General features: G+C 52.4%; 1 protein-coding gene across 2 annotated transcripts in view; it reads right to left on the reverse strand.

Annotated features, from left to right (window-relative positions):
- SLC26A9 (solute carrier family 26 member 9) overlaps window positions 1-16,971 on the reverse strand; it is a 30,471-nt gene extending 13,500 nt beyond the window's left edge. Inside the window, exons 1-12 of one of the 2 annotated variants that reach the window (XM_078004640.1) lie at window positions 16,827-16,971; window positions 9,174-9,316; window positions 6,437-6,576; window positions 6,196-6,306; window positions 5,354-5,529; window positions 3,376-3,540; window positions 2,690-2,842; window positions 2,313-2,395; window positions 1,390-1,537; window positions 982-1,095; window positions 700-777; window positions 24-119 (exon numbers count right to left, since the gene is read on the reverse strand). In XM_078004640.1, coding sequence (XP_077860766.1) covers window positions 24-119; window positions 700-777; window positions 982-1,095; window positions 1,390-1,537; window positions 2,313-2,395; window positions 2,690-2,842; window positions 3,376-3,540; window positions 5,354-5,529; window positions 6,196-6,306; window positions 6,437-6,576; window positions 9,174-9,298 — 1,389 coding nt within the window. In that variant the 5' untranslated portion in view covers window positions 9,299-9,316; window positions 16,827-16,971. Of the gene's footprint in view, window positions 1-23; window positions 120-699; window positions 778-981; window positions 1,096-1,389; window positions 1,538-2,312; window positions 2,396-2,689; window positions 2,843-3,375; window positions 3,541-5,353; window positions 5,530-6,195; window positions 6,307-6,436; window positions 6,577-9,173; window positions 9,317-16,826 lie in introns of those variants that run through there. The other variant, XM_078004644.1, reaches the window with a different exon arrangement.
- Window positions 16,972-21,239: the final 4,268 nt, after the last annotated feature.

A 21,239-nucleotide genomic window follows, 5' to 3' on the forward strand; every position in this document is an offset into this window, starting at 1 on the left:
CCCAGAGGCTGCCCGATACTTACACAGTCCAACTTGCTCTTCCTCCACAGGTAGTAGGGGTCAGTGAGTTGCTTGAGGGAGTTCTTGAGATTGACAGCGATCAGGGCTCCTAGCACAGACTAGAGAAGCAGAACATTGCTCCAGGCGCCCAGGGTTTCCCCTTCTTTTTGCCCTCCTGCGCATACCCGACCCTGAAGCCTGGCAGGACAGAGATGGAGTTCTGGAACACCTCCCCTGGCTGATCCCCCAAATCGCTGCATTCGCCCTTAGGTGTGGAAAGTGCTGGCGTTAGAGCCATGGGGTCCTTCCTGGCTCCATCCTTGCCCTATCTCTCTCCCCTCATCCCTAAATGACACATGCCTAGAGCCCTCCTAGCTGGGCTATATGAGAGCCCGGTACTCATGGGTAGGTGCAAATGCTGCCTAGGGATTAGACTCTGAGGCCAGAAAGCTGGAGTTTGGGACCAGCCCTGCACTGTGAGCTGCCTCACTATGGACAAGGTTACTTAGACTTTCAGACTCAGTTTCCTTCACCTACAAAATGGGGAGGATAAAACCTGCATTGTCTACCTCACAGATTGTGGTTGAGACTAAGTATGACAACGGTGGCACTTTGTAGTCTGTAAAGTGCCACACAACTCTCAGGGATTGTTCTTACTGGAGTCTCTCGCTGTCCTCTGCTCGATGGTTGGGCTCTTACCTTGGGGAGAGGATACAGATAGGTCCCCAGGACCAGCATGGTGATCATCACCACCAGAGACACACACAGGCTTGCCACCTATTCCGAGAAAGAGTTGGGGATAGAGGATAGGTGTGAATTCTTTGCTCTTGATTTATTTCCAATCCATGGCTTTGGTGGAGTGGAGACTAAGAAGGGAAGAAGGGGGTTGGAGAAGAGCTGGCCTAGCTTGCAGTGCCCAGGCTTCTCTGGGGCAACCGTTCTGTTACCACCTCCCCACCACTCCCCTAGAACAAGGCTCACCTGGGATTTTCCTCCAGCTCCATCCACAGCCAGAGTGACGGAAAGCGCACAGCAAATGACATGAATTTTAAAGAAGGAGCCAAAGAAGTTGCTGCAGCCCAGGGCGATCATCTCCTGTCGAGGGGACAGGATTAGAAGCCAGTGTGGGGCTGGGGGGCACAGGGACCAAGTGCAGTCAGGCATGCAAGCTGGATTGTGGGCCTAGGACCTGAGAGTGACCCTGTGGCTATAAAGTCACACATTCCCAGTCAAGAGGACGTCAGCCTCTTGGGGTCAGAGGACCCCCTATCCCCCACACTCAAGGCAGCCTGCCTCACCTCAGCACAGTGAGCACCCCACCCAAGATACCTCATGCCAGGCCTGAGTTGACCCATCCTGCCCAGTCCTGCTAGGGGTGGCCGGAGCTACCTGGTTCGAATCCACGTCATAGCCGTGCTTGTTGGCCAGGGTCCGGCCCATAGCCAGGTTGATGACATAGCCCACGATGGCTAGGGAGAAGGCTGTGCCTATCATGTCCTTCCACTGCGAGACCACAGGTGACACCGGGGTGGGGAACCTGCCGAGGAGCCCGGAAGGAGGCAGAGCCCAAGGGTGTGAGTAGGGAGGGCAGCCAAGTCCTTCACCAGCCCACAAGGACCAGCCATGCCCCCATGGTGTGCCGGAATCTTTGCCTAAGTTATCCCATGCAGTCTGAATCCTCAGCACCACCCCATAGGGTAGGGACCATCACTCCTGTTTTACAAAGGAGGAAACTGAGGCTTAGAGAACCAACTTGCCCAAAGTCCCTGGGCCAGTACGTGGTAGGGCCTCGTTTGTTAACTCTCAGATTCTGAACCCTGCACGCTCATGAGTCCACAGACCCCTAGACCTTTGGTGCTGTGTGGCCTTCCCTCCCGTGCCTGCTCCAACCCTGCAGGACAAGCATCGCCCTTCTCTTCCCAGGGCCCAGCATGGTGCCTGGCACCGAGTGGATGCTTCATGAATCTGGTTGAACCTAATAGCTCCCTTTCTGCATGGACAAAGAACCAATGCATTAGAGCAAGGCAAAGAGCCAGCAAGGGGCTGATCAGAGAGGCTTTGTTTAACAGCATCAGTTGAATGAGATTTATAAGGGGAGTGTGGCAGTTAAGACTCATTTTTCATAAAATAGCCTACATTGGCTGGTTGTGTGGCCCTTCTCAGGAAACAGTAATAGTAAGAATTCAGACATGGCCAGTGTCATACAGTTTCGACAGCACTTTCACAGAGTTCATCTTGTCTCCCTCTCCGAGCTCAGGCCTGAGTGGGGCATGTGGTGCGGGTGGGCCAGGCCTCTGGCCACCTGGACTCACCCGCGTTGGATTTCTCCCACGATCTGCATGTGATACTTTTTGGGCATCTTACAGCCCCCGGAGATAGCTGTTGCCACCACCACCTGCAAACCCCAGAGTGGAGAATGGGAATTAGCCCTAAGTTGGGGCCAGGGCAGGGGTCTCTCTCAAGTCTCCCTTTTCTCTGGGGACCCTGAATCCCACTCCCCTGCCTCGTTAGGGGGAATTATTAGAGCAGTAGAAAGAGAGGAAACGCCACATATGGCGGATGGGATGGATTCACATCTGACTTCCTGTCCCACTGGCTGCCAGTGGGGGGGATGGGGTGAGGAAGGGTAGCGGCTTCCTCGTCTCACAGCCTGGCCCCCCAACACCCCAGCTCTGGACACGGTCCTTACCACAATCATCTCTGTAGGGATGGGGAAGCGGATCTTGTGCATGTAGCGAGCATTGAGCTCCTTCACCAGCACCAGGAAGACACCGCTGATGAGGGCGAAGATGAGCGAGGCGATGTTGGTGTGGGGGAGGTTTTTGCAAATGTCAATGAAGGTCTGGGGGAAAGAGCATCATGCTCACAGGCTCCCACCCCTTCTTCCCATACTACCCCACCTTTAGGTGTCTGACCCAGGGAAGGGATGCCATCAAAGCTAATGGAGGCACACCAAGACAGAATTAAAACCCAGATCAGGAACACTGTCCCCTCATCCACCGCCCTCTCCCAAAAGGCACATGGGGAACTCGTGCTAGAAAAGGAATGCTTTCTTTTTCTTTAGAAGACTTTGAGCTAAAGAAGGAAGGATGGAGATTAGACATAAGGAAGGACTTTCCAGGCAGGGAGGGGTTGAGGCCATAGAATGGGGAACTGGTGGAGAGAATACAGCTCTTTTCTGCAGGGATTAACTACCAAGAACCTCAAGGTCATGACTTTGACCCTCCCAAGACAGAAACCCCCTCAGAATCCTCGCTGAACAACAGCTAAGCCAGCCCTTGCAATGAGGAGCTCACAACTTCTTAAAACAGTACAGCCTCCTCGTGTGTCTGCTGGAGCCTTGCCCCGTTGGCAGGGGTGCATCCCCAGACTCACAAAGACGATGGACCCCGGGCCTGCGTAGGAGGGAATGGTCAGTCCGAAGATGTACTTGAGCACTGAAATCAGGATCTGTAGGCCAGCGGCCGTCATGAAGCCCCGGATGAAGGATTCGGAGAGGTAGATGGCCACAAAGCCAAACTGCATGAAGCCCAGGCCTATCTGAGAGGAGGAAAAAGGTGGTTGGTGGGGGAAGACCCATGTGGTTCAGCAGTTCCAACAACCCGCCCCACCCACACCTAGGTCTGGAGCTCCGTGCAGTCCTAGGATAGCAGTAGCTTGAGGGAAATGGGCCATCTGTGACCTTCACCTGCCCTTCACTGTGCTTTACATGCCTGCCATTAGACCTTCAGTTCCTTTAGAGCATGGGCCTTTTTGTTACATCACATCTCTGGCTTTGGCTTCCTTATCTGTAAAATAAGTCTGGTCCTCCCCCAGTGTTTTCTCTCTCAGTAAATGACACCATCATTAACCTGGTTGCCCAACCAAAAACTTGAGAGTCATCCTCCCTTACCTCCCACATCCAATCTATCACCAAGCTTCTGGTAAAATGTTCTTTTCAAGTCCAGCCCCATCTCTTTCTCTACGTGGTCTTGGCCTGCATTACTCCCGCCTGGGCCTCTGCAGAGTCTCCCAGCAGGTTCCCTGCCTTGATTCTAATCCACCTCCCACTCTTCATTCTCTGTGTAGCCGAAATGGTCCTTATAAACTGCTAATCAGACCCAAAGCCGCTGTTTAGAGGACAGACCCCAGATTTCATTGTCTGGCTCCTGCCTACTTTTCCATCCTCTTCTGGGGCCCTCTACCCTCCAGCCACACCAACCTCCTTGCTTTCCCTGGGCAGATCACACTCTCTCAGGCCTCAGTGTTTTTAGGCACTGTTCCCTCTGCCTGGACCATCCTCTGTATATCTTGTTCCTGGTTAGCTTCATCCTTTAAGACAGGTGGAGTGTCACCTCCTCTTTGAGGTCCTCCGTGACTCTCTGCTCTGTGTTCCTACAGTTCTTTGTACATAGCTCTACTTTGCTGCTTATCTCACTGCATACAAATTTATCTGTTGACATGGCTCTTTCCTCTGCTGCGCTGTGAGCAGCTTGTGAATTGGACCTCTTTCTTACTTATCTTTGTATCCCAGGGTTTAGCCTAGTTCTTGGCAAAAAACTGAATGAATGAGTGAATGGAAAGGTGCTCTCTGGGACTGCGTTTTGCTCTTGCATTCTGTCATGCGGTGCTTCCCTTCATAAAACCTAGCAGAATCCTTTGCAACCCTTTGTGGAAGCTCAATTTATGTTGTGCAACTGCTGCTGTGGCTTGGAGCAGAGGAGGCTGGAGCAGGGTGAGGGATGTTAGAGAAAAGTAGCAGTCTGCAAGACTGCGCTGGCAGAGAGTTGGGTTTCTCCACGGGATAATGGAGAGAGGCGGTGAGTCTTTTAGACAGTTTTAAAGCTCAGGACAGTTTTACCAGGTGCAGCTGTTGTTTTTTTGTATGGTCCTGCTAGATGCAGGTAGGAGACACTGTTAATTTTCAAGGTTCACTTTAGCCCTGGGATGGGGAGGAAGGAGAAGGTAGAGCCCTAAATTGGATTTTTTTTTTTTTTTTGAGATGGAGTCTCGCTCTGTCACCCAGGCTGAAGTGCAGTGGCGTGATCTCAGCTCACTGCAACCTCTGCCTCCCGCATTCAAGTGATTCTTCTGCCTCAGCCTCCTGAGTACCTGGGATTACAGGCGCACATCACCAAGCCTGGCTTATTTTTGTATATTTAGTAGAGATGGGGTTTCATCATGTTGGTCAAGCTGGTCTCAAACTCCTGACCTCAAGTGATCCGCCCACCTCAGCCTCCCAAAGTGCTGGGATTACAGGTATGAGCCTCCACGCTCAGCCCCCTAAATCAGATTTAGCATCAAAGCTAAGGCTTTGAGGCAGGGGCAGGGTGGTCTGATGCCTTCCTAGCAGGGTTGGGGGCTGCCCCCTCACCTGGATGATGGCAGTGAGGCAGGCTAGCGTAGCTGACACGTGCAGCCTCTCTGCCTCCATGGCTGCTGTGTCCACATAGCTCTCATTGGTGGCATTGTTGAAGACCTGGAATTTCGACTCTGGGGCCAGCTGCAGACAGATGTTACCCACCAGGATGCTGATAACGGCAAAGGTACCTGTGGTGCCCCACCCAGCCAGCAAAAATCAGAGGTTTGGACCACACCCATGGAAACCAGAAAGGGGCCCAGAAACGCTTCCCGACCCCCAGGGGGATGGGTCCCTGCACCTCCAAGGCTCTTCTCCATCATAATAAAAACAACCACTCACTCTAACCATGATCTATGCTTTTCAAGGTGCTTTCACCTCAACGGTCAATATTGTCTTATCAGACGCGTGAAGAAATGAACTCAGAAATAAGAAATATAAGCAAAGCCTGAGCCAGAAACCAGCGCTTGTGACCAGGCTTTTCTCCATCTCACTTAGCACCAGAGAAGTACAAATGTCCCTGTAGTGGCCGGCTGGGACCAGCCAGGGAGTTAGATGGTGATTTCTCACATCTGTTTAAGCATGGTATAGCATATGGTATATCTTATTCTGCCAAGCCTTCCTCTCATTCCTGGGGGGAAGATGGAACAGGTAATGCTAACTGAACTCAAAGAGGCTCAGTGGTTTCCCCAAGGTCACCGAGGACCTGGGACTGACATTCACAGCGACCATTCCCCTAGGACTGACGACAACAATTCTAGGAGAATGCAGGTGGAAAGTCTCCCGAGCCCCCTTTGCCACACCTCCCATCCTTGTGGTCTGGGTCATCCTGCCTGCCCAGAGGGGAGAGGCCTTACCTGGCACCATCTGGTGCACTCCCCCCAGGAAGAAGTAGGTCAGGAGGGGGAAGAAGGAGGAGTAGAGGCCATTGACTGCAGGAAGGTTGGCCAGCAGAGCAAATGCCATGCCTGCAGAGGACAACGAGATTGAAGCTCAGCAGCACGACTGACTTATGGGGATCACAGACGGATGGAGTGGGGATGGAGAGGAATGGTTGGGGAAGTGGCAATCCAGGCCTGGCTAAGGGGGCCCCTTCACCTTGTGGGACCTGGATGGATCCCCCGCTGAGTCCACCAAGCAGGTCGGGAACGATGTAGTCTTTAATCTTGTACTTGGGGAGCCAGGAGAGCACAGGCAGCAGCCCAAACACCACAGCTTTGATCTTGGCTGAGGAACATCTGGAGGGGAAAGGGGAAAATTTCCAGTTGGCTCTGCATGGCTTGGACATTCCATGTTGGAGAGGGATTATCATATCCTGCTCATTTCATTCATTGGTTCATTCAAAATTCACTGAACTGTGTGCAAGGGATACTGAGAAGAAAAGGCAGGAACTTTTTCTTAAGAGCTCGTCAACTTGCCCTGGGCATTAGCTGGAGGTCTTCTGACTGCCAGCTCCTTACCTGGGGAGTTTACAAGACTTGGCTTAAAGGTATGAGTGTTGTGGTGGCTCAGTCTTCGGAGGTATCAGTTCCGTCTCCTGGCTCAGATGGCTTTTCTCTGGGAAAGGCTCCTCCGAGTGCTGTCTGTCTGATTCCAGGCCTGGGTACCTGTACCTTGGCTCTTGCTGCTGTGTGTGCATCCTGTGTGTGCATTCCTTGCTTTTTGTCTGTCTCTCCCACTAGGCAGCAAACCCCACCACGCATGGCAAAAGTCTAGCTCTCCTGTTCATCTTTGTACACCTTGAGTCTTGCACAGGGGCGCTTAGTAAATATTTGTTGAATAAATGAATGAGTGAATACCTCTGAGTGGGGTCTGCCTGCTGCCATTTTTCTTAGAACTTCCTTGAAAAGGAAGGCTCTATTGTTCCTGCAGGGTGAACTCTGCTGACTCACTATCCTGTATGTGTGGTAACTCCAATACCGGAGTTCTTTCTCCTGTGAATTCACTGGGCAGCAGAGGAGGGATTAATTCGCTGGTCAACGCAGGGTGGGGAGAGTTGATTCCTTCCCTGTTTGTCGAACACCTCAAGGTCCTTTCATAGAAACCCAGGAGCGGTAGGAACAAGGGCTTACAAACTCAAGGGTGACAGCCGGTGGATTGATGACTGGAAGTGGGTGAGGGGCATTTGCTTTCCTTCTCCCAGTTGAGGGAACTCGAATACTTACGGCCCATCTGGTGACTCACTGGCCTGCTCTGATGAGGCTTCTTTTCCTGCCCAGCACCAATTCCTGCTCTTTGCTGTTGTTCAACAATAGATTCCCTGACACTTGGTCCCCTGGATGTCACCCAAGACTGAAACCAACAAAGACAATGCTTTGTACCTTGGAAAGTCTGGGCAGATTTTCTTTTCCAACTAACACTCCATGAAACAGCATCATCATCAGTATCTTACCCCCTGTCCCTTCTGGGGCTCATGGGTGCCTCTGCCATTCCTGGGATGCTGGAAGGGGAGGTAGATGGGGCATAAATTGCTTAATGCAACTCTAAAGCGTTGCTCGAAGAGAGAACCAGCCCTGCAGGGGCTCCATCAGGTCTGCTTGTGGCAGAGAAAGCCGGACTTATGAATAGAGAGCTGGCTAGGGAAAGAAAAGCAACTCATTTGAGGGCAAGTCCATGCCCAACCTTACTTGCAAGTCTGCTGTATGTTGGGCAAAGCAATCTGAAGCTTGAAAGAAGAGCTGGACACAGAGGCTGAGAGGGATTAGCTTTCTAGACATTCATTCATTCATTCATGAAACAAATATTTATTGGTGCACCTTCTCTATGCCAGACACTGTTCAAGGCTCTTATGCCAGCATCATGGGAATTGTTAGTTTGCTATATCCCTTTACAGCTTTCATTATCCAATCTTTTAGCAGATCTTCTCATCCTCGGACTCTGTGCCCTAAAGTCTTTGGGCACAGAGACTGGCAGAGACCGCCTGTCTGAGGAGCACAGCTGTGAGGACAGACTAACTGGGCAGAAATGGAGCCTCCCAAGAGAAACAGGGTTGGGCTGGAGCTTTTAGTAAAAACTCAAGTGGGTGATTCCCCTGGCCTGAACCAGTTCCACCTGCGTCTCCACTTCAGCCATTACCAGTGACCTCAATCCAGGTAACTGAATCAGCCGTCTCCCCAGGGGAGTGAGGGAGAGTGAGCCGGCCTATAGCTAGGCCGGAGGAGGTCTGCCAGGAGTCTGGAAAGGGGGAGGGTGACGTTCGCAGCCCCAGCCTCCTGGGGTGTGGGTATGGATCACCTTGTGTAGCACCTCCTTATGGACAAGGTTTCATACCCACCATCGCATTTCCAGGGAGCTAAGAATGGAAAGAGCCTGGGCGCTGGTAGGACTACACCCTGGTAGGTCCCCTCAGGAAAGTCCAGAAATTTAGGGCCTCCTTTTGGCATTCTCTGGACCAAGTGGAGGAAGGAACATCCGGGAGGGAAAGGACAAAGGGCTTGGGGTGATGGTAACTTCAGGTATTTTTTGTAAGGAGGGAGCAGGGTGTGGATTAAGGGCTCTGATGCTCCCCACCCCTTCATAATGTAACATGCTCATCTACCGTGCCTTAACAAACCCAGAGAGACTCGGGTGGATTGAGAATATGGGAGATGCCATGCAGGGGTTTGGGGATGCCCTATAACCCTTCTAGATGGTTCTTGCTCCTGCTCCCCATCCTCCCTGGGGGTCTCAGTACAGATGAGGTTGTAGGATCTTAAATTCATCATTCAGAACCTCGCTTCCCCAGGGCTTCCCTTAGCCCCATCTTAGGGATACTGGTGCAGAAGCTGTGTCCTGGTGCAGAAAGGATTTTGGTGGGGAGCAGAGGAGGCAGGAGTTTGGGTTCTGGACCAGTTACCTGAAGGTATTGCGAAGTTTCTCTCCCACTGGGTATGTCCGGTCCTTCTTCTCAAACTCATCGTCGAAGAGGGTGAGAGAGTATGCGGCTCTGTCTACCACGTAGCGGGGCCTGGGCTGGCTCATATCTGGGGCATTTACAAGCTTTGGGAGAAGCAAAGGAGGGGAGAGTGAGGGAACATCCCTCTCCAGTGCCAGCCCAGGCCTTCTCTCTCTGGTCCTCGCAGCAGCCGAGTTTTATTCTGGCCTTCCCCGCCCCGATAAAGCAAGGTGCCTCCCTTCCCTCTGTCAAGTTTTTCCGTCAGACTCCCTTCTTGCAGTGGCCTTCCTTCCCAGGCACTGATGATGCATACACTCGCCCTGGCTGTTTTGCTTGGCGCTCAGTACATGGCTGGGACTCCACACCTGTGACGTCACCATCACTCCCACCGAGCACCAGGCAAAGGGGAGGTAGAAGTACGAGGGCAGGAGTCCCCACTTGATTCAGCACGTGGACCCTACTCTCCCCTGACCTCTGGTGTCCCCACAAGCCATACTCCCTCCCCAGACCTCAGTTTCCCTGGCAGAAAGGTTCCTACCATTCAACCAGTCAGTTTGGAAGAAACAGAAAACAACTTGCCTGGAGGCAAGGGGATAGCTGAGATGACCTCAGGAGGACCCTTCTTGGATAAGACACCTAGAACTTCACCAACAGGTTTCCCAGGGGGACAATGGTGTGTGTGGGGAAACCAGGATGGTCCACCTGCCGGCTCTCTCCCACGGCTTCCTGTGCCTAACCTTTCCCCCACCCTTTTGTACTGCCGCTCCTCTCCTCCTCACTTTTGCGCAACCTCGCCGACGTTCCAGGAGCTGAGTTGGGCAGAGCTGAGTGCCAGGGCCCCTGAGGAGTTCCCTGTAGGAACCTTTCCCCCTCCCTCTTCCAATTACTGGGCCTTCCACCTCCCCTCTACCTCCCAGAGCTGGGAGAAGCCGCTCAGAGGACCACAGAGAAAGGACAGAGAAGAAAGAGATGGGGCAGGCTTAGAGTGAGGATTTGTATCTGGGAGGTGGGGATTGTGGGGTGGCTGTGGCCAGTTTGGCAAAAGATTTGAGATGGGGTTGAAAATGAGTAACTACATGGGGGCTGGAGATACCCCCAACTTTCCAGAGGAGAGCCTGGGTGAGAGGGGAGGTTGTCAGAGGGGAGCAGGTTGCCTAATGCCTTTTGTGGAAGGGTCCAGGAGCCTGGGTTAGTCCTGCTTTTATTGAAGAGGTAGAATGGGCAACATTATTTTTTGAACCTCAGATTCTGTATCCATAAAGTGGGGGTAACAGACATATCTCACAGGGTTGTTGTGAAGATCAAATGAGTTAATGGATAAGAAAGGGTTGTGTAAAATGTAAAGTGTGATGCAAATGTGAGTTTCTATTGTGAATAAGATTGTGCTCGTTGGTGAAGGCTGGGCTGATGCATTCTATTCATTTGGTCTTGGGGTCCCGAGGTCCACTGTGAGCTACAAGTGAGGGTGGGATGCCCAGCAAGACCCCACAGGTGATACCCAGCAGAAGGGGAGGTGGAAGAATGAACCTACCCCCAGCGCCTGTGCCCAGCCCCTCGCCTGGCCCTTAGTGTACTCAACAAATGCTTGTTGAGTGAATTGATAAATGGTGTTTTGGAGGAGACATGGACAGAAATGAGTAAGGGCAATGGCATGTGAGACATTTTAGTGGGAGAAATTAGAGACAGGGTGGCTTAAGGAAAACAGCACAAGTTTGAGAGCCAGATGACCTGGGTTCAAAGATTCAGTTTCTTCATCTGTAAATGGGGATAATAACAGTCGCAGGCAGTTGCTATGAGGATTAAGTGAGATCATGTGTATGAGGAGGCTGGCCTTTTATAGGCACCCAGTAAATGGTAGTGGCGATGATTACTATGATTAAGATGGGAGGGTGCTTTCTACCTCCTAGCAGAGACTATTCAGAGGCTTCCGGCCCTTCACCGGCCCATAAGGCGGGGTGATCTGGCTCTTCCTCTCCACCTGCTCCAGAGTCTGCATGGGTCTGGTTGTCCAGGTGGTTTGCCTGGGGGGCACAACGAGTGGGGAGCATGACCGCCCCCCATAGGAACCCGAGCTCCAGACCTTGCTTCAGAAAAAGACTTATGGTTTGGGGAGTCTAGCCCAGGCCACTAAACAGACCACCTGCAAAAAAAAAAAAAAAGGGCAAAAATTTCAAGGGGGGCTGAATGAAAAGAAGAGCCCTTTGGAAGAGGAGGTGATGGGAGATCTTGCTTCCACACCAACCAACAGACAGCGATCCCTGAAGCATCTTCCTAGGCTGCTTTCAAAGGCTCTAACTTGCAGTAGTGTGTTTGCGGGGAAGAGAGTTATTAGCATCTGATTCCGCTGAACCCTACTATCCCAGCTCTCCTCCCCGCGATTTCCCCACTTCCTCAGTGGTACCTTTCTTCCTGCCACCCAGCCCACCCCCTTCCTTGTTCCTGTCCTCTCCCTCCCCCTCAGCCTCCATTCAGTTGTTCATCAAATCCTGTTGTTATTTCCCTCCTTCCTCCCTCCCTCCCTTCCTTCCTTCTTGTCCTTCTGTCCTGTCCATTGCCTCCATGCCTCCACCCACCCCGTCCCATCACCTCCATCTTCAAGTCTTATCTCACACCTGGACTATTGCAAAATTGATTTGCTGGTCTCCAGCCATGCCCCTTCAACCCAGCCTAAACTCCCTGCTCCGAAACCTCTATCTCCCTCATTTCCAGGAGGATGAGACCCAAACTCCTTATTTTGGCATTTTTGTTTTTTTATCCTCTGGCCTCGTATTGGTGGATTCGGGAAATCTGTTGGCCGGGTCCCTCCACACCATCCGGGCTGGTCTGTTCTGCACCTGCCAAACAAGCCTGGGTGTCTGTTCCCACTTTCCTCCTTACCTGAGGTGCCCTGACTCGTTTCTGCCTTTCTAGACTTGCCCATCCTTAAGACCTGTTGAAGTTCCTCCTCCTTCCCTCTCCTTCCTCTCCAACACTTTTCCCTCCTCCTTCTTGCCTATGAAGCCTTTCCTGACCACCTTGAAGAAACCCTGAAGGATTTCTCTTTCTCCCAGGATCTCCACGTGCACCCCTCCAGCCTGTACACTAGTGTTGGCTTTGGCCATTTTTCCTTTGGGAGGAAAGCGGCAGGGGTGGCGGAAGTCCTTCAGAGAGCAACAGGTAGGTGACTCAGGACCAGTCCTGCCCCTCTGGGCAGGTTCACAGACAGATGGGGCGCCAGATGCTAGGGAGTCCCCTCTGACACAGGCTCATAGAGGAAAAGCCTCCTCTGCGTTACTGGAATACCAAATCTGTCTCTTTCCCATGCCCTCTGCCCATCCAAGAAATAGGATGCTGAAGGGGAGAAGGCTCTGGGAGCTTTCATAATTCTGAGTTTGCGTAAAGAGGAGAACCCAGCAGCCAGTCAGAGTCAGAAAGCTTTGTGTAGAAGAGAACTTGAGGACCACATTCATCCAATTGTCTCATTTTGCAGATAAAGAAACTGCACTTGGTTCCAACTCTGATGTTCCTATTGGAAGGGGTTTCAGAACTTCCAGGGACAAAGCTGATCCCAGGACAATGTTTTCCCCTGAGTGGCACCCAGAATGCCGCTTTCTAACCACCGTGGCGACCTTGCCACCCCAGCTGATGAGACAGGACCTCTGAGTTCTGTTACTCCTCTTGAGGGCTCTGGTTCCCTCCTGGCCTTGGTTTCCCAGGACTATGATGGCCAGAGTTGCAAATCTGCAGCCACAGGAACTGCCCCAGCTCCTGGTGAGGAGGTGCCCTCAACGTACTTCCTAATTCCAAGAAAGGGGTTGAGGTGGGGTGGGACGTAGAAGGCAAGGTTACTTCATCCCCAGCCAGCCCTTCAAGTGAGGACAAGAGGTGGAGGGAAGAGGGATGGGAGTGGTGGAAAAGGGTGAGTGGCATGGTGGGGAGGAGGGGTCTCAGAGAACTAGCAGGGACGGGGGTTCCAGGGAATCCTCAGAAAGGGTGTCTCACAATGCTAGGTTAGGGGCGGGAAAGTGGTAGAGGGAGCAAGAAAGAGAGCCAGGTATAGGGAACATAACAATCTGATCCCCAGTTAAACAAACAAACAGCCCTGCTAGGTGATGTCAGCATCGCTGGAAAAAAAAGTCAAGTGCCCTATTGCCAGAGGTGTGTATCTACGAGCCCTGCCCCCACCATCCCTCCACAGCCTCCCATCCCCCCACCGGGCCAGGGATAAATAGCAGGTGCTATGTGATAATACTGAGAAACAAAAGGGTGACCCTGCCCCTCCTCCACTGTGCAGGGAAGGGGGGCAGGTCCCAAAGAGCTGGAGGGACTTAGAGGAGGGGCTGTGAGGTTTAAGGGGAGTAGGGGGTGAGCCGGGGAGAGCAGAGGGCAGGAGATGTGGGTGCATGGACCATTCCTATGCCCCGGCAGGAGAGTGGGTCAAATCTGGAGCAGAGGGGATGCAGGGGTCCTGTGAGGTGGAGGAGCTGGGAGAGGGGAAGCAAACAGAAAATAGACCCTGTGTGGGGAGGGGGACACAGGCTGGAGCAGATCCCTTCCTGGGTTTCTCCAGGATTTCTCCTCCAATGAGCTCATGCCAAAGAAACCCCTGGTACCTCCTCCCAGTCACATTTCTGACCAGGTCTCTGTCAACACCATCCAAATATTGTAGGCAGAGATGGGCTGTGGCAGAGATGGGCTCAGGCAGAGACAGTGCCTGAGTGAATGCACCGAAAGGCTCGGAACGGCACCTGGCCGTGGGAAGCATGCAATAAACTCCGACTATTATCATTACTGCCATGATTCCAGAGGAGCCTCTTTCCTGCTCTGCCATCTCTAGCGGGCACTCTGCCTTTTCTTGGCTTTCCCTTTTCCATCTGCCCCTGTACCCGCTGCCCCATGACTTAACTCCTCCAAATTTTCCCAGGACTTGATGAGAGGAACAGCAGAAAATCTTGTCAGAAAAGGGTAGAACATCGGGGGAGCAGGACGATGAGGGGCCTATTTGTGGGTTTTGGTCGGATCTGGAGGCGATGCTGTCACTGTGGCCCAGGCTGACTTCCTCCCTCAGTCCTGCATGTCGGGGAGGGGGTTTTTGACGCACGTGTGCCAGGTACAGGAACAGCCCCGGCTTGGCCAACCCACCCTGGCGTCCTTATCACTGGTTCCTAGCCAGCTGGTTGCTGTGTTCTGGGAAGAGGAAAAGTCACCTTGAGGTTTCCCCTTTGCTCTAGCTGCTGGTTGCCTCCCTGCCTCATCCAGGGTGGGGGCCACAGGGGGCCACAGGGCAAGAGAAGCCTCTGAGTGACCCAGGTGTGAATGTGAGGGGGACAGACAAACTGGCTGGGGTCTCAGTGGGAGACCACATCCCTGGCAGGAGGAGGAAGGATGTAGAGGCCTCTGCACCCCTAGGCTTTTTTTTTTTTTGGAGACGCAATCTCCCTTTGTCACCCAGACTGGAGTGCAGTGGCACGATCTTGGCTCACCGCAACCTCTGCCTTCTGGGTTCAAGCGATTTCCTGCTTCAGCCTTTCTGGAAGCTGGGATTACAGGTGTGTACCATGACACCCAGCTATTTTTTTTTTTTTTTTTTTTTTTGTATTTTTAGTAGAGACAGGGTTTCACCATGTTGGCCAGGCTGGTCTCGAACTCCTGACCTCAAGAGATCTGCCCTCTTCGGCCTCCCAAAGTGCTGAGATTACAGGCTGAGCCACTGCACCCAGTCCCCCAAGGCATTTTTAAACACTCCTTTTCCTTCTACTGTCCCTGTGTTTCCAGGGCAAATCTCTCCCCGCTCCTCACCCAGCCTAATTTCCTTCTTAGTGTAGGGGAGGATGAGATGTCCCTAAGGTGTCATAGAGACCGCATCCCGTGTAGAGTAGAGATTCACTGATACTAACCCCTAAATCCCCACTCTTTATCTCCAGGTGGACTCTCCCTCCCTCTGCACTTTCCCTGCTAGGGATGGGTGCTGGGCTGAGGAAATAGGCTTCAGAAAGAGGGATCAAGGCTAGACTTTGAGAATCACTTCCTAACAGCAAGACTGACAAGGTCATGGGCTCCCTGGAATGGGCACTTGAGGTTAAATTCCTAGAAGTCTTTAAGGAGACTGGGGCTGCTTTCACTTGGAAGCAGGGCCTGGGCAAGGAGACCAGGGAAAGGCCCAGCTGCTCTGGTCCCAGAAATCCAGGCGAAAGCCCGGAGAGGCATCCAGTAAAGATCAACTCCCCTTGAAGGGGTGGCTCTGCCCCTTCCATCTTCCAAGTAGTGACCCCGCAGCCCGCAAAGCTTGGTCAGTGTTGAGCTGGTCCTCAATTCCCCCAGCCAGTTCACGGGGGTCAGAGTCTGGCTGTTTAGTACGGTTTAAGAGGCACTCTTGAATACTGGGTATATGCCAATCTCCGGAAGACTCTGGGCATTAAAAGATAAAGAGGCGTCCGTCTCTGCTCCAGGGTTTATACAAATGAGACTCAGAGTGGGTGGCTAGCTCTGGAAAGTGCCTGGGAAGGCCATGCTTGCAGTGGAGGTGCTGCTGGGCCATGCTGGTCTCCATGCGGCCCATGCAGGGTCTTGCCGGGTTCTGAATGCCAGGGCCAGGATGAGGGAGGTGGGGGAGGACCGTGGGGCTCTGAGAGAGGGTAATCTGCATGAGTGAAGTCACTCAGGGGGAAAGTCCTCTCTCAGTCTGCCCACCTGGGGGGCTGTGTCACTCCAAGGTCTTCTTTTGGTGCTCAGACCCTTGAGGTCAAGTGTAAGGGGCAGTTGATGCTGGAATAATCAAAGCTTTGCTAGGTCTCAGCTGGGGACCCTCTGGGCTAGTTTTGAGGAATGAGGGCACTGCCTGAGAGTGGCTTGGAACCCCTTGGAGCTGCAGTATGAAGGGTTTGGAGGCTGAGAGCCTGGGGAGCTGCCGGCCCATCCACCGTCCTGGCCCAAGCCCTTCTGTGTTGAAGCATTCACCAGGGAGTCAGGCATCCCAGGTCCAGCTACCACCCACCCACCTACCTGATGGAGCTGGTCCCTTGCTCACCCTCTCCCACTCCTCGGTTTCCTCCCCCTCCACCTCTTCCAACTTCTCAGGACTAATGGAGATACATGGGATTCTGTGTAGTCCATGCTAAGTTCCCTGAGCTGGTGGAGAAGTAAATGAGTGAAGGATGATGTCTAGGGGGTAGAAGGAGGGGAGACAGCCGTACAGAGTAGGCTGGTGAGTCAAGCATTAAGAGCTTTTGCCTCCAAGACTTGAAAAGAAAGGGAGAGGAGCAGTCCACAGCTTCAAAGGCTGGTGCAGAGGAAGGTCTAACATTTTCGTTTCCCTAGGAGGCCTTGCCTCACTCTGTTTTGGGGTCTGGCGGCCTCCTCCACCACACCTTCACCCTACTTGCTCCCTCAGCCAAGCCCAGCCTTGCAACCCAGGTCCTTACATGGACCTGAAGACCCAAAGGGCATCTCAGAGGGGAAGGGCTGGGAGGCTGCTCTCAGACTCCAGGAGCCACAGTGTCCTTCCTACTTGTGCTCAGGTTGGCAGTTGGTTCCTGTCATCCCTCCTCTCATCCCTCCTCTCGGTACCCCTGGTGCCCGCCCTCTTGCAGGGATGACCCCAGCCCAGTGGGGTGGGCTGGGCTGGGTGGGGCTTACCGGTGGGTGAGCAAAGCCGGCGGCTGGGCAGGGCTGCAGGTGTGTCTGGGGAGCGGGCAGCCGAAAGGTGTTCCTGAGGTGTGTGAAAGGGCTCTGCTCAAATAATCCAGGGAGGCGTTTATAAATAACTTTTCCTCAGGGCCACTGGGTGAGCCCCGGCTTCTGATTGGCTCAGAGGGGAAGTGGTTTTGAACACTACACCATAGCTAAGCCTGAGGAGATAGGAAAAGGAGATAAGGGGGAAAAGGTCCCAAATGAACAGCCCTTTTTTTGTTTTACCTGGGCAGCAGGGCTGTTTGATGGGAGCTTGGCACTTCCTAAATCCACCCCGAAGACAATAGGTCACATTCAGCGGGGCTCCTGCCCCACAGGCTCCCCCAAGGCAGCCTGGAAGGAGGGGGACGAGGCAGAGGAGGGGACAAGGCAGGACAAGCTCCTCTCAGCTTGCTGTCCTGCTGCTTATGGGGCTGGGGGTCAGGCCAAATAGCCTCTTGGACAATGGGAGCTATTGAGGCCACCCGAGGGGTGTGCTCTTGGGGCTGCTTGCTTTGAAGATTGGAGATCTAGGGGGTGGGAAGACAGTAGTCCTCTGAACACCCCTGGGGAAGGGGAAGAACCATGTCTGAGAGGCCCTGGGAGCCTTTATGCAGTTTTGAGTTGTGATGGAGACCTGGTTCCCAGTTCTGTCCCCAGTCTTAAGTCGCTTGTGAGTTCTGTGCCTTGGTCTATCCAACAGTGCAATGGGGGAAATTATTCCTGGCCCTCCAGGTAGTGTGCAAAGAGAACACAGGGGTTTAGGATCTGATAAAAGAGCTCAAGAAACTGGACTTAGAACAATTATATGAGAGGTGACCTGAAGGCTAGCAAATCTCCAATCACAGCCCTCTGCTGCTTCCAGGAATTAATGTCTCCCTGGGTCATGGCACTGCTCCGGCTGCTGCCAGCAGAGTTGCCCTTCCCAGGCCCGTTGAGTGCTGCGGAAGGACCTCAGAAAGCAATTCTGGACAGGGGCTGGGAGGGTGGGTGGAGGTGTTTCTTGATTTAATTCCTGGGAGGGAGAGTCCCTTCCTGACACCAGGTGCCCATTCTTTGAGACATCAAAGGCTGCACTGTCCTCATCTCAATTGTCCTCCCATCTCTCCAAAAGAAACCAGAGGCTCTGAAGTGGGCTGGAATCTGTGCAAGGGGCTTCAGTAAGGCACCTCTGGAAGTTGGGGTGAAAGTTCCCCATGGTGAAATGCGCTAGCTTCAGTACATAATAGGGACTCAATAAATATTTGCTAAATGAATGAAAGAGTGAATTGTCTGCAAGCCCAACCCAAGGGATAGTTTGTAGATGTATTACTTGTGGGGACTAGGGAAACACCCGGGGTCACTCAGAGTTGTCAGGGTGTAGCCAGACAACTGGCTGAAGAGAGCCAGAATTCAAGTGACCCAAGTGTGCCCGGACACCTGGCTGAGGGAAGGATGTGTGCATGGACACTGCCTCGGGGAGCCCTTCCCCAGACCCCTATGTGGACTTAGCTGACAGGTTGCACATTCGTTCCTCTGGCTTCCTCTGCTTCACTCTCATAATACTGACCACAATTAATGATAATTATGTACGGAATTGTCAGTCTTTCTGCAAACACTGTGAGCTCCCTGAGAAGGGCAAGGGGGCAATGCCTTTTTTGTATCCCTACCCATCTAGCCCAGTGCCCGGCACTTAGGAGGAGCTCAATATAGATTTGTAGAATGAATGAACAATTGTACGATAGAGTCTTTAAACAAAGCAGAGCCAGAGGGCGAGAATTTGTCCGTGCATCTTCAGTATTGTCCAGTGTCATGGGTAGCCTGACCTGCTCTAGACTTTGGCCAGGAAATTCCTAGAAAGCAGATGAGTCATTAGGTTCTTCCTGTAGCCAGGTGACAGTGGCCATCAAGATCAAACAACTAAGTCCCCTTGCTGAGACACCATGTCCACCAGGGAATCTTCTGGTTGTTCGTCCTTTAGGGCAGAGAATGCACTGCCCAGCTGGCTGGAGCGTCTAGGGCTGCTTTTGCAGGCATGCTTCTCTTTTAAATGACCCATGGACACTCTGGGCTACCCATTGGTCCAGTGTGAGTTTCATTAATGTGAGTTAGTATCTCCTGAGTCTGACCTACTTTCCATAGTAACACTTGGTTTTCACACAGGTTATTTGGTTTAATTCTTATACCAAACATATAGGTATGTTACTGTCTTTTTTTGATGAGTAAACTGAGTTGACTGAAGTGAAATACCTTGTCCAAGGTCACAAAGATTTGGATGGAAGAGACAGGAATCTAACTTGGCTAAAATGGCTTCAAATCCTCTGCTTAGTCTATGATATCATCTTAACCTTTGAGCCTGCGAAGCTAAGGATGAGATCCTATTCAAGACCATACCTTTTAGATACCATCAGGCTCCCTTGCAGGTATAACTCCTAAGGTAACCTGGATGAAGATGTCTGGGGCCTCTGGGACATGTGCTGGAGTTGGAAACTTGTTGTCTGTTCTCCTCAAAACTTTTCTACTGTCTCAGCAAAATTCTGAGCAGGTAGCCCTTGCATCATAGGGACAGTAGGGATAGATGAGCCCAGAGATTCCTCTGAAGTCACCAAGGAAGATGGACAGGGGCCTCAGAATCTGGGGACTGGTCATTGGTGGGAGGTCCAGGAAGAAGGAAAGCAGACCAGAGGCTAGGGAAGCAGAAGACAAGAGGGAGAGTGCCCCTGATGGCTGAAAATGCATCTTGGGTAGAATTAAAGTGTGGACAAATTTAGGGTTGGTGGAGGGAACACAAAGATATGGAGAGACAGGTGATAGGAATAGAAACACAGAGAAAAGGTGAGGAAGACAAAGACTCAGAAACAAAGAGAAAGGAGCCAAGGACACATTAACAGCCATAGCAGCTCAGCCTGGAGTTTTGTTAAATCATCTGTGTTTCATGATGAAAGCGATGAAAAGCAACCCTATGCCTCTCTCTGGAGCAGTATAGAGAATCCTTTGAAAGCAACCTACTTCGCCCCCAGCTCTGGGGTGGGATGCTGCATTCATTCATTCATTCATTCATTCATTCACTGGTAACCCCTTATCGAGTGCCAGGATCCTATACTGGGAAAAAGGAAATAAATCAGACACAATCCCTGTCCTGAAAAGATCTCACAATCTGGTGAGGAAGACAGGAAGGTGAAGAGACCACTGTAACATGGAACATAGAGTGCTATGGGAGTACAGGGGAGAGGCGCCCAGATCAGCCCTCCAGGGAACAGAGAAGGAGCTGGGAAGACTTCCGGCAAGAGGAGGACAGGAAGGTCGGTCACAGCTGCAGCCTGGACACCTGAGCTATAGACTCCAGGCCGGGGAAGACTCCCAGGAAGAAGTAGGATGGCGGCTGCCCCGGAAGCGCTGTTTCTAGAAGGGTTTTCCAGCTTCTTCCCAAGTCCTTTTTGACCTCTGAAAGCACCCAAGATTCTCTGCCTTAAAGCCCATCCCTGTGTTCCCCTGTGATCCAGAGCTTGCGACCACACACACACACAGTCACGCTGAACAGTCACACATAACACTGAGTTATGCAGATAAAGCCAAAGTATTCCTAAGGTTCTCTCCTGACGCATCTCACCTTTGAGCTGACCTTGCTAAGAAACAGCTGGTTTTCAGATGAGCAAACTCAGGCTAGACCTGCAAAAAGGAGATGAATTCTGCCACCTCTGTCCATCCTTGGGGCTCTGGTCTTATCTGCACCTGCTGGCTTCTTGCACGTGTGCCCTGTGTGGGTGCCAAGGGTGTGGGCAGGAACATGTTTTGGGCAGACCAGCCCAGTGACTTAAGCAAACACCTTAAGGCTGAAGACAGCAAAGTCTTCACCACCCTGCCCTGCAGTGGCAGGATCTGACCTGGCCCCGCATGGCTGCCAGTTTCATGAGTGCTTGAGAACTGGTGGGACTGCAGAGATACCCAAGAAGAGGCGAATCCTCACTTCTCTCCCCTGGGAAGCCCAGGGGCTCAAGTCCCCCAGCTGTGAGTATCTTAGGCTGGTCAGGAGACATGGAAGGCAAGGTGAGCAGGGTGATGCCAACCAGTGCTTGGTCTTTCAACACAGGGAACTCCTAGCATGTACCCAGCACTGTGCTAGGCACTGGGCATGCAAGACCCAGTGAGAACCAGTCCTTGGAAGATCAAGACCCTGGCAGGAGCAGGCAGAGGAGGCTTCTAGAATACACACAACAACAGAGCTAGGGGACAGTATGTTAGGAGGAACCTTAGGGTGGACTCTGAGGTGGCAAGGGTCTGGACAGTTCTTGTCTGGAAACAGTCAGGTCAGCATTGATCATGATCTCTGCACATCTGAGGCCGGAGGAAAGGATGTGTCACAAACCATAGAACGGGAGACAAGGAAGGGGCCTTAGGGTC

This window comes from Macaca mulatta, chromosome 1, assembly GCF_049350105.2.
Source record: "Macaca mulatta isolate MMU2019108-1 chromosome 1, T2T-MMU8v2.0, whole genome shotgun sequence".
NCBI lineage: Eukaryota > Metazoa > Chordata > Mammalia > Primates > Cercopithecidae > Macaca > Macaca mulatta.